This window comes from Dendrobates tinctorius, unplaced genomic scaffold, assembly GCF_039654945.1.
Source record: "Dendrobates tinctorius isolate UK_male_01 unplaced genomic scaffold, ASM3965494v1 ptg000057l, whole genome shotgun sequence".
NCBI lineage: Eukaryota > Metazoa > Chordata > Amphibia > Anura > Dendrobatidae > Dendrobates > Dendrobates tinctorius.
Genome location: NW_027361725.1, coordinates 27,557,240 through 27,574,227, shown reverse-complemented (window position 1 = coordinate 27,574,227; position 16,988 = coordinate 27,557,240). Strand labels below are relative to the sequence as shown.

Genomic DNA, 16,988 nt, shown 5'->3' with positions numbered 1-16,988 from the left:
TTTAATTGTACAATTGTCCCTTAGACTTCCCTTATGTATGTCATAAATTCCTTGTTTGTAATAAACCCATTTTAAAGATCCAGTAGTTCTTGTTAATTACTATTAACTGGCACCCCAAAACTCAGCAGATTCTTCATCGTTTAAGTCGGATATGTGATTTAAGTTGAAAAGGTTCACTAGTCTAATCTGTGTTATTCATTGGGAACAAAGATATGTTTGAGCAGTCAATGGAACCAATATCATCAGCCAACTAAGAAGTGGAGTCCAAATCACCCCAAAAATCTAAGTAATAACCTGCAAATCTTATTTTCATGAATTTCTATTCTGCACAACAGGGTGTATGGCCTTCATATGCCAGTATGTACTCCTGACAAAGTCTAATGAGATGGCAGATGGTGCCCTGAAGGAAGATCACCGATCAGGGCTTTAGTGAGTTTCTTGAAGTCTGTACTGCTATCTGCCAGCCATGGTCCCTCTGGCAAAATAACCTAAGGGGTATCATTTAGATTAAGGCCTGGTGAGTGTGGGGACCAGTCAATGATATCAAACCATTAACAGCCTACACACTCTGGCCACATGAGGCGGGGCACAGTCCTGCACTAGGGCCTACTTCACCAGCCTAAGGTCTGGAAATGGCTCAAAGGATTTCATCCTGACACCCTACAACAGTCAAGGGATTGTTGATGGTACGTGGAAGTTTAAGTGACCCTCTGAAGATATACCTCCTCAAAGTCAACACCAAACTGGTCGTGCTGTGTAATGCAGCATAATGTTCACCAAAGCATCACAAGACTCCTTCATGTCTCACATGTGCTCAAGATGAACCTGTCCTCCATCCATAAAGAAAATGGCATGTCAATATATGAGTTTCCAATTCTGGTATTCCCAAGAATTGCTAGTCATGAAGCACAGTGTTGGACCTGGGCCATGAGAACAGATGGTACTACAGGATGTTGGGTCCTCGCATCCTCCTCATGGAGTCTTTTGCATTAAGTATAAGAAACTGGCCTTGCTGTTGGGTTGATTACTTACTACAGCCCTTGTGCAACGACCCATGTCCCGGTATCTGCTTCATGTGCTTGATAGCTTCTTGCGATGTCACATACAAATTCACCATCCTGCAGAAGCAGGACAACATGTGCACCCTGAATGGTCTCATGTTACCAGCAGTGAGACGAACACCAACAAAACTAGTAAAGAATCAGTCAGGAAGGAAAAACATAAGAGTAAGTGTCTGTTGCCACAACCTTCAAACGTCCTGGACCATTTCTCGTCGTCAGCTTCCTGCTGGGCTTCCTGTGGTGCCGACGAGCGACGCGTGGACGCGGGCGGGAGGACGTCAGGATCGCCTCGTCTGACAGGTAAGTAGCGATCCCTGTCCCCTGCGATGTCGCTGGTAAGATCTGCCTGTGTGGCAGCTCACTAGCGACCACTTAGCGATGCACCAGCGATCCTGACAGCGTCATATCGCTGGTCGGGATCGCTGGTGCATCGCTAAGTGCGACAGTACCTAAGGGTACCGTTACACCTAGCGATGCACCAGCGATCCCGACCAGCGATATGACGCGGTCAGGATCGCTGGTGCATCGCTAGGTGGTCGCTAGTGAGCTGCCACACAGGCAGATCTTACCAGCGACATCGCAGGGGACGGGGATCGCTACTTACCTGTCAGACGCGGCAATCCTGCGTCCTCCCGCCTGGCTCCACGCGTCGCTCGTCTGCGCCACAGGAAGCCCAGCAGGAAGTGGCCGACGAGGAATGGTCCAGGAGCTTCTCGCGCGATCAGCGATAACCAGCGGGGGAGCCGGTCGGAAGTAAGTATCACATGCAGCGATATCGCTAGCAATATCGCTGCAACGTCACAAAATCGGTGACTTTACAGCGATATTGCTAGCGATATCGCAGTGTGTAACGGGGGCTTTAAGCCCCTGGCCATAACATGGGTGCACCACAGCATACCAAACAATTCATGCTTTTCTGATAACTAAATCACTACCTTCCTGGGTAAGAGATTTAATTAGAGTCTGGGTGTAACAGAGTACCTTTAACAAAGAAAATTGAAATTCTGGCTTTTTGTAACCTTAGTGATTGTACAGTACATGTTAAACAGCATGATCGTCATAAAGCTCACATCGTTGCAGACTGTTTTTACTTTTTAAAATATTTCTTATATATTTAAGAAAAAAAACCGTTTGTTTCTCTTTCCCTTTAAGGTTTTCAACTTTTTTTTTTTTAATTTTGTTTTTATTCTAGTCCCACTTCTGGAACATGTTTCAGCCTGATCATTAATATAATACAGTGCAATAAGTTTGCACGAAAAAGAAAAGGAAAAATGATCATGAAGCCTAAAATCTAATAAAAAACATTATTACTTTATTATAAAAAATATATAATTACAGGTAAGAGAAAGGAAAAAAAAGTGCATATGTGTGGTACAGAAGTGCATGGGACACACCGAGGAAAAGCTAAAATCGAATTTATATACAGTGTAGGAAATATTTGATCCCTTGCTGATTTTGTAAGTTTGCCCACTGACAAAGACACGAACAGTCTATAATTTTAAGGGTAGGTTAATTTTAACATTGAAAGAAAATCATTGTATAAATTATATAAATTGATTTGCATTTTGCAGTGAGAAATAAGCATTTGATCCCTCTGGCAAACAAGATTTAATACTTGGTGGCAAAACCCTTGTTAGCAAGCACAGCAGTCAGACATTTTTTTTATGTAGTTGATGATGAGGTTTGCCCACATGTCAGGAGGAATTTTGGTCCAAACCTCTTTGCAGATCATCTCTAAATCATTAACGGCCCCGTCACACATAGCGATCTCGCTAGCGAGATCGCTGCTGAGTCACAAGTTTTGTGACACAACAGTGATCTCACCAGCGAGATCGCTGTGTGTGACAGCGATCAGCGACCGGCCCCCCTGCCGGTATCGCTGCAAGAAACCTCTGGACATTTTTCGTCGCTGATCTCCCGCTGGCCAGCACGCATCGCTGCGTGTGACAGGCGGGAGACCAGCGATCAGCTGGTAACTAACGTACACATCGGGTATCCAAGGGACGCACGTCCCTTAGATACCCAATGTGTACGTTAGTTACCAGCGCGCTGCTGCAGGGAGCTGGTAACTAATGTACACATCGGGTATCTAAGGGACGCACGTCCCTTGGATACCCAATGTTTACGTTAGTTACCAGCTCCCTGCATCAGCGCGCTGGTAACTAACGAACACAGCGACGCCGTGCGCTCGGCGTCGCTGTGCTGATCGCTGGTGAAGCTGTGTGACAGCTCACCAGCGATCACATAGCGACTTACCAGCGATCCTGACACGTTGATATCGTTGTCGGGATCTCTGGTAAGTCGCTATGTATGACTCCAGCTTAAGACTGAGGATGTCACTTGGCAACTCGGAGGTTCAACTCCCTCCACTCCTATGGGACTAAGGTCTGGAGACTGGCTAGGCCACTCCATGACCTTAATGTCACTGTCTTGCAGGAAGACCCAGCCATGACCCATTTTTAATGTCCTGGCGGAGGGAAGGAGGTTGTCACTTAGGATTTTATGGTACATGGCTCCATCCATTCTCCCATTGATGCAGTAGTCCTGTGCCCTTAGCAGAGAAACACCCCCAAAACATGTTTCCACCTCCATGCTTGACAGTGGGGACGGTGTTCTTTGGGTCATAGGCAGCATTTCCAAACACGGCGAATTGAGTTAATGCCAAAGAGCTCAATTTTTGTCTCATCTGACCACAGCACCTTCTCCCAATCACTCACAGAATCATCCAGGTGTTCATTGGCAAACTACAGACAGGCCTGCACATGTGCATTATTGAGCTGGGGGACCTTGCGGGCACTGCAGGATTTTAAACCTTTACGGCATAATGTGTTACCAATGGTTTTCTTGGTGACTTGTGGTCCCAGCTGCCTTGAGATCATTACCAAGTTCCCCCCATGTAGTTTTAGGCTGATCTCTCACCTTCCTCATGATTAAGGATAGCGCACGAGGTGAGATTTTGCATGGTGCCCCAGATCGATGTCAATTGACAGTTATTTTGTATTTCTTCAATTTTCTTACTATTGCACCAACAGTTGTCTCCTTCTCACCCAGCGCCTTATGTATGGTTTTGTAGCCCATTCTAGCTTTGTGCAGGTCTATGATCTTGTCCCTGACATTCTTATAAAGATCTTTGGTCTTGCCCATGTTGTAGAGGTTAGAGTCTGACTGATTGAGTCTGTGGACAAGAGTCTTTTATAAAGGTGACTATGTAAGGCAGCTGTCTTTAATGTAGGTAACGAGTTGATTAGGAGCCAGAACTCTTAATGGTTGGTAGGGGATCAAATACTTATTTCTCACTGCAAAATGCAAATAAATTTATATAATTTATACAATGTGATCATCTGGATTTTATTTTTGATATTCTATCTCTCAATGTTAAAATTAACCTACCCTTAAAATTATAGACTGTTCATGTCTTTGTCAATGGACAAACTTACAAAATCAGCAAGGGATCAAATACTTATTTCCTTCACTGTATATGAACAGATAGTGGCCAGTTGATGTAACACTTTCACGAAGTTGGATATAATTCCAATCCCTCTATAAGCACCAAGTGGCCAGCTGTCAATAAATTAGGCCAGCATTGTGGCATAGCAATATGGTCATTAGTACAAGTATGGACTGCATGGAACGAAGGCAGGTTGGAAACGCACGTTGGGCAGAGGCACTTACACTGAGCTTCCCCCTTTGTGGTGCCTCCCTCAAGCTATGGTACCATTGTGTTTAATTGTTCCATGCAGTCCATACTTTTACTAAAGGGCATCTTGTTATGCCACAATGTTGGCCTGATTTATTGACATCTAACCACCTTGGTGGAGGGATTGGAAATATATCCAAGATCGTGAATACTGGTTGCTAGTACAACAGTCACTGGCCACTATCTATTCATGTATATAATTTTCATTTTAACTCTTCGCCCGTGTGTCCCATGCACCTTTGTACCGCACATATGCAATTTTTTCCTACCTCTAACCTGTAAATAAATAAATAGTTCGGCATTTAGTAGTAGTATGGATATCTTTTATAACTATACTTTATACTCCTGCCCCGATTTTAGGACCAAAGACATCAACCTAAAGAAACCACCATGGTTACTTACCGGTAGCCAGTTTTTCCGGAACCCATGACAGCACACCTGAGGGATCCGCCCCGCCAGGACAGGAACCTTCTGAAGTATAAGGGGCGGCACCTCTCCCCTGCTTCAGTTGGTTACAGAGCATGAGAGGACTTCCCGGTTAGTTACATGTTTATCCAACACCACATCACACAAATACACCCTACTAACGTGCACACCCATACAGTGAAAAGGGGGGGAATATACGGGTGCTGTCATGGGTTCCGGAAAAACTGGCTACTGGTAAGTAACCATGGTAGTTTTCCCTTCACCCATAACAGCACACCTGAGAGATTTTTGGAGACTTCGAAACACCTTAGGGAGGAACCACCGCTTGCAGCACCCTTCTACCAAAGGTTAATTCAGCAGAGGAGGATAGATTTAATCTATAGTGTCTAAAGAAGATTGATGGTGAGGCCCAGGTAGCGGCCTTACAAATTTGGTCTATTGATACCTCTGCCCTTTCGGCCCAGGAGGCTCTAGTGGAATGAGCCTTGATGCCGTCAGGAATCTGAATGCCACTAGCTGAGTAGGCTACACTAATAGCCTCCCTAATCCATCTGGCGATGGTCCCTTTTGATACTCCGTAACCTTTCCTGGCACCCTGGAAGGCTACAAATAGGGACCGGGACCTCTTCCACTGGATAATCACTGATATATATTCTAGCAGGGTCCTTTTAACATCCAATTTGTGGAATTTCTCCTCCCCTGGGTTTTTTGGATTCTCACAGAAGGAGGGGAGGACAATCTTCTGGCTGAGGTGGAAATCAGATACTACTTTTGGGAGATAAGCGGGGTCTGTTTTTAAGATGTCCCTGTCCTGGTACACCTGGGTATAAGGTGGATTCACTGAGAGGGCCTGCAAGTCACTTACTCTACGGGCCGACGTAAGGGCCACTAAAATAATGGTCTTTAGGGTAAGATATTTTACAGGCAGTTGTTGAATTGGTTCGAATGGCTCTTTCGTAAGGGCTTCTAAGACCAGGTTTAAATCCCATGGGGCTATTTTCGGCAATGGGATAGGTCTGGACCTATGGCAGGATTTAATGAATCTAGCTACCCTTCTGTTTGCTGCTATGTTGCAGTCATATAGTGCGCCCAGTGCGGACACCTGAACTTTAAGAGACTTACCGCTAGTCCCAGCTGTAATCCTGCTTGTAAGAATTCCAAAATGGCGTTAATCGGGGGCTTTTGGTCTAACGGCTTCCCCAGGAACTGTAGAAACTTATTCCATGTTCTACCATATATGTTAGTTGTTACTGGCTTTCTACTTTTCAACAGCGTAGTCACCAACCCCGGAGAGAATCCTCTATCCATTAAAAGTGACCTTTCAAATTCCACACAGTCAGATGGAATCCCTTGACTTGCGCGTGGAATATTGGACCCTGAGCTAGCAGGTCTGGGATCTCTGGTAGTACCCATGGATCCGAGAGGAATATCATCTGCAGCAGCGAGAACCAGGGCCTTTTTGGCCAGAAAGGGGCTATTAAGATCACTCTGGCTTGATCTTCCCTTATTTTCCTCACAACTGTTGGGATCAGAGCTACTGGAGGAAACGCGTAACCTAGTTTGAAATCCCACGGAATTTGCAAATGAGTTCACCGCCCATGGTTTTTCTTTTGGGTTTAATGAACAAAACCTCTCTACCTGTCTGTTGCTTTTGGCAAAGAGGTCTACTACCGGTTCTCCCCAAAGTTGTGCTATCTTCTGAAACACTAACTGATTTAGGGTCCATTCTCCTTGCTTTAGTATATTGCGGCTCAGGAAGTCGGCTTCTACCTTTTCTACCCCTCTTATATGTAGTGCCGTCAGGGAGAGTAGATGTCGCTCTGCTCTGTGAAAAATCTCGCTGGCCGCATTCATTAAGGAGTGTGACTTTGTTCCCCCCTGGTGATTGATATACGCCACTGTCACTTTGTTGTCCGACATGATCCGGACATTGCGGCCTTTAGACGGGGGATAAAGCTTTTTAAGGCTTTGTTTACTGCCTGTAATTCTCTCAAGTTGGAGGATGCGTTTTGCTCTTGAGGCCCCCAGGGTCGTTTGACCCCTTAGGTGTGCCCCCCACCCTGAGGAACTCGCGACTGTCAGAATTATGTCGGTCACTGGTCTGTGCCATAACATCCCTGACATCAGGTTTGTCCTGTCTAACCACCATCTGAGAGAGTTTTTGACCTCTAACGAAAGCTCCAGCCTTCCTTATTAACGCCCTCTCAGCGATCTCTGTGCTGACAGAATTTATGCCTGAAGCCGTCGGGTGTGAAATTGTGCCCACCTGACCGCTGTGATACACGCTGTCAGGGTGCCTAGCAAGAACATCGCGCTTCTCAGAGTCATGTGAGGTTGATCTAGGGCCGCCAAAGTCATATCTGTCACCTTTTCCATCTTGGCCTCTGGTAACAGACAAGTTTGTTGTTCTGAATCCAGGATGAACCCTAGAAAAATCTGTCCCATTAGGGGTTGTATCTTTGATTTTTTGATGTTTACCATCCACCCCAGTCTTTGTAGGGTGTCCGTTACCCTTTCTACCTGCTCTGTGCAATGGTCTTCTGAGTTGCCCACTATTAGGAAGTCGTCCAAATAGGGTATTATGATCGTGTTGTGGATTCGGAGGAAGGCTGTCTTCACCGCTACGACTATGGTAAACACTCTCGGGGCTATGGATATGCCGAATGGAAGGGCTCTGAACTGAAAATGTCTGAGATTGCCCTGGATGTAGAGAGCTACTCTTAAGTATCTTTGGTAACCTGGGTGGATCGGGATGTGATAGTATGCATCCTTTAGATCGACTACGGCCATAAAACAATTGTGGTGTAGTAGTTTTATGGCCGTAGTTACTGATTCCATTTTGAAGGTCTGATTTTTTATCCACTGATTGAGGTCTTTGAGGTTTATAATTGTTCTGAATGACTGGTCCGTTTTTTTTTTATCAGGAAGAGGGGTGAGTAGAAACCCGTTCTCTCCTGTCCGCTTGGGACCTCGGACAGAACGTGCTTGTCTAGCAGACTTAAGATTTCTGCCTCCAGGCCCAACTGTTCTTCTATCCCCTTCCTGACGGGGGTCACAACAAATGATGCTCTCGGCCGCTGAAAAAAGGAATTTTGAGGTCTTTTCTTATGATGTTTAAGATCCAGGCATTGGAAGGGATACCTTCCCAGGCCTCGGAAAAAAGCATCAGTCTGCCCCCTACCGGGATGCCAGTGTCATTGTAGGGATTTTTTAGAGGATGAGGTGGCTCCTCTGAACATGAATCCGGACTCCTCCTTCCTTTTGTCCTCCCATTTTCTCCTATCCCCCCGGAGGACGACCCCTGAATTTTCCTCTCCGAAAGGACGGCCTTCTTTGATCCTCTGGAAACCTGGGGAAGCCCGTCTTTCTGACACTTGCTTTTTCCAAGATGTCATCTAGATTTTTCCCAAATAAAAATTGACCATCACACAGGAGAGAGCACAACTTGGCTTTAGACTGTAGATCTCCTGGACAACCTTTAAGCCATAATGCGTGCCTTGCGGCGTTTGATAACCCTGCTGCTTGAGCCGTCAGTCTCATGGAATCGGCGGAAGTGTCGGCTAAAAAAGCTGCTGCTCCGTGCAGAAGATACATGTCCGCCAAAATTTTTTCCCTCGAGACATTTGAAGCAAGTTTCTCTTCCAGCTGCTGTAGCCAAATCATTAAGGAACGTGCTGTGCAGGTGCTGGCTATTGCTGGTTTTAGTGCTCCTGCCACTGCTCCCATGTATGTCTTAAGTAGGAATCCGCTTTTTTATCTAGCGGGTCTCCATGTACTCCTGAGTCTTCCAGGGGCAGGGTCGATTTTTTTGGATGACCTGGACACCGCTGCATCAATCTTTGGGACCGTGTCCCATATCTTCGTGTCATTATGTTCAAAGGGGTACTTCCTTTTAGAGGAGGAGGGAAGTGCTCCTGATCTCTCAGGCTTCTTCCATTCTCTTTCAGTGAGTGCTTGGACCTTCTCATTGACTGGAAAGGTACGTTTCTTCCTTTCCTGTAGACCCCCGAACATGACATCTTCCAGGGACTTAGCCGTTTTTTCCTCCTGTAGGCCTATTGTTACTCTGATGGCCTTGAGGAGAGCATCCGTATCATCTACCGGAAAACACGGCTTGCCACCCGTGTCGTTATCCGAGGAGGAGGAAGATGGGTGTTCGGTCTGCCATACGGCCGAGGAAGAGTCTGAGAAAGAGCTAGGGGAATCTTTCCTACTCTCTCTTTTTCTTTAACAACACTTTAAGTTAGCCTTCCACCTCTGACCTGATGACCGATCTGAGGTTGGTTGCAAAGCTCGGCGCCTCCTCCGCCAAGGTTCGCTGGATGCAGCTGGCACAAAGGTCCTTCTACCAATCTCTCGCTAGGGGCTTCTACATATGGCACAATCCCTATTGTTCCTCTTGCTCCCTGCTTTTTTGGCCTTTTACTAAGGAAGTTAACACACAAGAAGGACACTATTCACAACATACTAACATTCACGGAGATCACTCACCACCCATAAAGTCGGATACCGGACTCGGAGGCTGTGGTGGAGCACGTGACCTGTGCTCTCTGGACATCGAGGAGTCTCCCGACCTGTGGCTCGGGCGACTGCTGCTTTTGCCGCTTGAACGGCTGCCATGCTTGTGAGCGGAGGTTTGTGATGGAGGCAGAGACGGTGGAAACGGCGATCGCTCCTGCTCTGACCCCATGGTTTACCTGGCCGCACTGATGTCCTCCTCCTTCAAGTAGGTCCGGCCCGGTGAGCGTCGTTCTTCCCCTCCCTCCCGCGACCGCCGGCCGAGCGCTATTCTTCTCCATGCGGCCGGCGTCGCACCAGGCGCCATCTTGCCGTCGCACTTCTGACGTTAGCAGGCGCACTCCCAGGATGCCCTGTGCCGCTGACGTCAGTGGCCGGAAAACGCCCCCGGCTCTCCACACTATGTGTCGTGAGGGAGATGCTCGGGGGCATGTGCGAGGGGAGGGAGGCACGGTGGAGCGCCCCGGATCATAGAGGCCGCCAGCCGCACCCGCACGTACCTGAAGCCCCAAGGAGACCCCGGGGACTGCGCTTCCAGGAGACCGACGGCCGGCGCTGCAGGTAAAGTGACCTGCTCTTCCTGCGCCGGGACGGCCCTGGGTCTCTTCATCCATGACAGGCACCGCCGCTGTCAGTCTGGGATTCCCTTCCTAGGACAGGAACCCAATTGAAGCGGGGGAGAGGTTCCGCCCCTTATATTTCAGTAGGTTTCTGTCCTGGCGGGGCGGATCCCGCTCAGGTGTGCTGTCATGGGTGAAGGGAAAATTGTATGTCATAAAGCTGGACGTAGGCCTATCATAACAAAATCAAAATAGTAATAGCTGTAATAAATTGGTAAGTGAGGTGAAGTTTTGAGAAGTGTTATCAAGAGGGTTCACAATGAAAAATACCTCAATAACCGTTGGAAAGACTTTTTATTGTAACTTGCAAGTCAACTGTTCAGAATTTTGAGAATTTTTTCTACTTCAGGTTTAAAAACAAAACGCCTGGTGAAGAATGAAAGTGCATGTCACTTCTTTGAAGCAGCATCCGTTGATGTAAAATGCTGCAAACCAGGAACTGTCCAATCAAAAATCTGCAAAAATATTTGAACAATTCTTCAATTCTTCTCAAGCTGACAATTATAGTAGCTTGGTATACAATTAAGGGCAATCATTGGAACATGGCCATGTTCACCCATATGCATTTTTTTTCAAAATCGTGGCAAGAAAAACGCACTGGGAAAGTAACATGGAACACAACTTTAGCAATGAGAAAGGTTTTCGTTCTTTTCCATCTTCCTTGCTGGATATTAAATAGTCAATGCAAATAACATTTTAAGATCCCATAATTGAAACCAAAGCTTATGATCATAGCCAAAACATGGAGATGCCTGCTATTTATCCCAGTATTATTTCTATGTAATAATAAACCCACCTGATCAGGAACTTTATTCAGGACCAGGGCTTCTTTGAGAGATTGTGCAATAATTTCCTTTCTCTTCTCTATAAAGTATCTCTCTCCCTGAGACAGAGCAAATCCAAGCCGAATGTCCAGTTCTTCAGAGCTAACCTCAGAACATAAAATACAAGTCAAGTAGTGAAAAATGTACAAAAGTTTTACTAGAATGTACTTTTAAATATTATATATATATATATATATATATATATATATATATACACATATATATATATATATACACTGTATATGTATATATATTTATTCTAGAGACGTGTCACAGATAAAAAACTTACCCGTATTTTGCGGATTATAAGACGCACCGATAATATGACGCACCCCAAATTTTGAGGCGAAAAATAGGAAAAAATACTTTCTTAATAAAATGGTGGTGCCTCTTATAATCCATGCGTCTTATTGCTTACCGCTCTATGGTGCCTGCGGCACCACAGAGCACCGCAGCCATTTTCACCCGCAGCGGAACACATCGGGACACCCCTTCATCCCAGCCTGCAGCAACGTGCCACTCTTGCCTCCCTCCAGCAGCGACCGTGATCCACCGCAGCCAGTAAAGTAAAGCCTCATAAGACGCACCCGCAATTTCCCCCAAAATTTTGGGGAAAAAAAAAAGTGTGTCTTAAAAGTAGTTAGGTCCATATATATTTGGACAGAGACAAAATGTTTCTTATTTTGGTTCTAGACATTACCACAATGAATTTTAAACAAAACAATTCAGATGCAGTTGAAGTTCAGACTTTCAGCTTTCATTTGAGGGTATCCACATTAAAATTGGATGAAGGGTTTAGGAGTTTCAGCTCCTTAACATGTGCCACCCTGTTTTTAAAGGGACCAAAAGTAATTGGACAATAGACTCCAAGGCTATTTCATGGACAGGTGTGGGCAATCCCTTCGTTATGACATTCTCAATTAAGCAGATAAAAGGCCTGGAGTTGATTTGAGGTGTGGTGCTTGCATTTGGAAGGTTTTGCTGTGAAGGAAACATGCGGTCAAACGAGCTCTCCATGCAGGTGAAACAAGCCATCCTTAAGCTGCGAAAACAGAAAAAAACCCATGCGAGAAATTGCTACAACATTAGGAGTGGCAAAATCTACAGTTTGGTACATCCTGAGAAAGAAAGCACTGTTGAACTCATCAATGCAAAGAGACCTGGGCGTTCACGGAAGACAACAGTGGTGGATGATCGCAGAATAATCTCCATGGTGAAGAGAAACCCCTTCACAACAGCCAACCAAGTGAACAACACTCTCCAGGAGGTAGGCGTATCAATATCCAAATCTACCATAAAGAGAAGACTGCACGAAAGCAATACAGAGGGTTCACTGCATGGAGCAAGCCACTCATAAGCATCAAGAATAAAAAGGCTAGACTGGACTTTGCTAAAAAACATCTAAAAAAGCCAGCACAGTTCTGGAAGAACATCCTTTGGACAGATGAAACCAAGATCAACCTCTACCAGAATGACGGAAAGAGAAAAGTATGGCGAAGGCGTGGTACTGCTCATGATCCAAAGCATACCACATCATCTGTAAAACACGGTGGAGGCAGTGTGATGGCTTGGGAATGCATGGCTGCCAGTGGCACTGGGTCACTAGTGTTTATTGATGATGTGACACAGAACAGAAGCAGCCGAATGAATTCTGAGGTATTCGGGAGCCATACTGTGTGCTCAGATCCAGCCAAATGCAGCCAAACTGATTGGTCGTCATTTCATACTACAGATGGACAATGACCCAAATCATAAAGCCAAAGCAACCCAGGAGTTTATTAAAGCAAAGAAGTGGAATATTCTTGAATGGCCAAGTCAGTCACCTGATCTCAACCCAATTGAGCATGCATTTCAGTTGTTAAAGACTAAACTTCAGACAGAAAGGCCCACAAACAAACAGCAACTGAAAACCACTGCAGTAAAGGCCTGGCAGAGCATCAAAAAGGAGGAAACACAGCGTCTGGTGATGTCCAAGAGTTCAAGACTTCAAGCAGTTATTGCCAACAAAGGGTTTTCAACCAAGTACTAGAAATGAACATTTTATTTACAATTATGTAATCTGTCCAATTACTTTTGGTCCCTTTAAAAACAGGGTGGCACATGTTAAGGAGCTGAAACTCCTAAACCCTTCATCCAATTTTAATGTGGATACCCTCAAATGAAAGCTGAAAGTCTGAACTTCAACTGCATCTGAATTGTTTTGTTTAAAATTAATTGTGGTAATGTCTAGAACCAAAATTAGAAAAATGTTGTCTCTGTCCAAATATAGATGGACCTAACTGTATAATCCAAAAAATACGGTAATTGAAAGGGAAAACAAGGTAACAATGGTAATGTCGGCAACAATTATATTTTTGAAAGAATTCCAAAATGAAGAAGGGTACCTAGATTGCTTCTTGCTATTCCATTTACTAAACATTTGAAAATATTGTTTACAGAGTGGGACGCAAAGCAAAGAAGCAGAATATGGCTGTGTATCCTCCCCTTCATACCCTCACTTGTGTATCTTTATATGTTCCTGTATATTCACATGACAATAGGAGGCAACATGCAGAGTTCGGCAGTGGCCACAAAACAGTGTACTGGGCTGCCTTTTTCCAATCCATGCATTGCTTATGCCAGACCACATTTCAGCTAAATCGGCAAGGGTGCCTGGTATCTGATCCCCATGATCACACTTTAATGGGGAAAAAGTAAATCAATTTAACCCTATCCACAGTGACTGATTTTTGCGTTTGCAATTTATGTTCATAACTTTCTTGCAAGAGCCATCATTTTTGTATTTTTCTGTTGAATTAGCCATAGATCTTTTTTGTGAAACAGTGGTAGTATGGATTGACTATTCATTTTACAATTTAATTTACAGAAAAACAAAGAAAATTCCTGTGCAATATTCCATTGCCTGCCAGGGCAGTGGGGTTACTTGGTACCGGGCCGGTGTCTCAGAGGGATGTGTCACGGTGTCGGTGACCCAGTCCGTGGCCCTGGGCATCCATGCAAAAGGGGTGAAACGTAGCTGAATATAGTTTATAGGTGGATGATACGTGACGCCACTTGTGGTGTTCGACAATGAAGGGGTTAAGCCGACGCTGCGGTGCAGATCATCTGGGACAGATGGTATAAGGCAGCAAGATGTAAGAGCTCCCCACAGGAAGAGCTGTAGTCCCAGGGCAGTAGTAATAGGTGTTGAGGAAGAGGGTGCAGTGTTAGGCACAGAGATGTAGCAGTGCTGAAGGGGTTGCAGGAAGAAGGCAATGACATAACAGGGTGCAGTTTCATTTAGCTTTACTGTGCTTTGTGAGTGCAGTCCAGGATCCAGAATACAAATGGAACAGGAGTTGATCGGCCTGGAAGCAACTTAGGAATCTCTCTATGCAGATGGGTTGTGTAGTCTCCTTTCTCGCGCTTATCTGAGGCACTTGCAGTACTGAGGTGCACTGAAGTTCCCCTTGCTTGCTCTCTTTAGAACTCCCCTCGTATGGCAGACAGCCGTAGCCTCCTTTTTCTGTCTCACACAAGTTGCTGCTGTGCCTCCGAGTCTTAGTTGGGAACAGAGCATTTAAAGCCTCTTGTTCCTCCGGTTTTTGCTGCAGGATCATCAGCATCCATTCAACCTCGGATACCGGACTCCGAACCATGCGCTACAGCTAGAAGTGAGCCTGAATTCTGCTCAATCCTCCAGCCACTCTCTCCACACAAACTGAACTAACTTCCCTTTCCTGGCCCCAGAGAGCAGCTCCACAGCAGTTTGGTTCAGAGCTCCCTCTGCTGGCCTGGAGTGGGAACTGTGCTGGATTTACCTGACAGAGAGATCCTTCATTGCTTCCAAGCATGACATCACACTCCCTAGGAGGAAAGTAATGCCACTGTGGCGACCATACTCCTGGGGGCGCCACATATGTATGTATGTATATATTTTTATAAAACCTTCTTTATTGAACAATAAATAAAGGGTACATAGATTGTTCAGAAGCATTCAAAAAGATCCAAAAAATCTAACAGATAAAGTTTTAAAGCACTTCGAACATTAAACTATAACCAACTCCCCCCCCCCCCCACTCCCTGGGCACACATCCACACCTTCATGGCATACCTGTAAAGCGCCATGGAATAAATGGCGCTATAACAATAAATAATAATAATAATACCAAACAAACCCTACAGGAATTCTGTCAATTTGCTCTCTCATGTACTAGTCTGTAAATTGGAAGCTACCATTAATCGCCTGGCGCATAGATAGTGTCTGGGCAATAATAAAAGAAGACCATGTAAGGAAAAAACGTTCAGTGTATTTTTCTTTATTCAATATGGACTCTACCCAGTCCATCTTGAAGAGATGGGCTACCTTCGTAGTAATTAAGCTCAAAGAAGGAGTATTATCCTGTGCCTATAGATGAACAATACTTTTGCGGGTGGCTGCCTTTTGATGAATAAAATGCGGTGCTGCTGAACAGAAAGCCTCAACAACTGATCTTCTCGGGAGAATGTTGAATATGGCCCACTCCGGAGAAAGAGAAATAGATACACCAAAGGTATTAGTGAGATGTCAGAAACAATGAAAAATATCAGCTGGAAAATGTAAGCATTTAGGGTAGGGAAAATCACCTGAGGGGGACATTTTAGATTTAACCTCTGGGGTTATGCTCTATGGAATATCACGAGGGTCATGGTTGTGTAACTATCATATGGTAACAGAGTTAATATGTAATGTGGCTTTCAAGAGGTCTTTACCCCACAGTCAGTTAGTTGAGATACCCATTTTCCCGGGCCAGGTGAAGAGTCTTACCACTGTATGGAAGGTTTCAGTGTCTTGTATATAAAACTCAAAGAATAATTTCCCGCGTGAGCTTTAATGGAGATTAAGATTAGAGGGTGCACTCTATCGTCACCCGGTATATTTGAGCAATAGTAGATTGGAATACACTTTCTTTAAATACCAAAAGTAAGAGGACATTGATTGTCCGCCAACCTGTCACAAACCAGTCTACAACCATTATTCCCAAGCACACGATAGATGGGAAGTGGCCTGCCTTGTAGAAAGGAGGGATTGCCTCAGAAGGGATGAAACACCGAGATATGGGGGTTAAGCCCACTAATTCGTCTAGAATGGCGCCATCCCAAGATTACTGTCCACAGAAGGGGGTTAACCCAAACCTCCACTGGGACCTCGGCTTTTCGTAGGTGAAGCAGAGCAGGGAGACTAAAAGGTATACACATCGCCTCATCTACTGTAGTATTGGTGAAGCGGGTGAAGGCATAGATCCAGTCCGGGGAGTGTCGGAAGACAGCCGCTATACTGTATAGACATATATCAGGTCGATTAAGGCCACCTAAGGATTTAGTTTGTTGCTGCTTAAAAATACTAATTCTAGAGACTCAATTTGAGCCCCAAATAAATCGACAGAAGTCTTTTGTTAAAAGCCTGTCATCAGCTTTAGATAACAGAACTGGCAGTGTCTGTAAGGGAAAGAGTATTTTAGGGAAAGATCATTTTAATCAGCTGGACCTTGCCCACAAAGGACAGTTTAAGGGATTTCCAGGATTATATTTCCTGTACAACCACAGAAATGAGGGGTCGAAAATTCAGTTTATAAATGTCATGGGCGTTTAAGGGTTTGAGGGTAGGTAAACCCCAAGATAATGCAGGGAGTCTCTCCTCCACTGAAAGGGAAAGGGAACACCCACAATTTCTGAGCAGCTTTAAAGATAGCTAAAGCATGAGATTTGTCGTAATTTATGCAAACTCCTGAACTGCTCCAAACTCGCTAAAGGCATCCATTATAGAAGGAATGGATACCTTAGGGTTGGCTATCATGAGTAAAATATCATCAGCAAATGCCAA

General features: G+C 45.0%; 1 protein-coding gene across 3 annotated transcripts in view; it reads right to left on the bottom strand.

Moving 5' to 3' along the window:
- Positions 1-16,988, bottom strand: part of PLA2G4F (phospholipase A2 group IVF) — a 224,317-nt gene that overhangs the window by 76,445 nt on the left and 130,884 nt on the right. For 2 of the 3 annotated variants that reach the window (XM_073577855.1, XM_073577856.1), the window contains one exon: positions 11,119-11,248. The exons of the other annotated variant lie outside the window; for it this stretch is intronic. In XM_073577855.1, the coding sequence (XP_073433956.1) occupies positions 11,119-11,248 (130 nt within the window). The remainder of the gene's footprint in view (positions 1-11,118; positions 11,249-16,988) is intronic. 3 annotated transcript variants of the gene reach the window in all.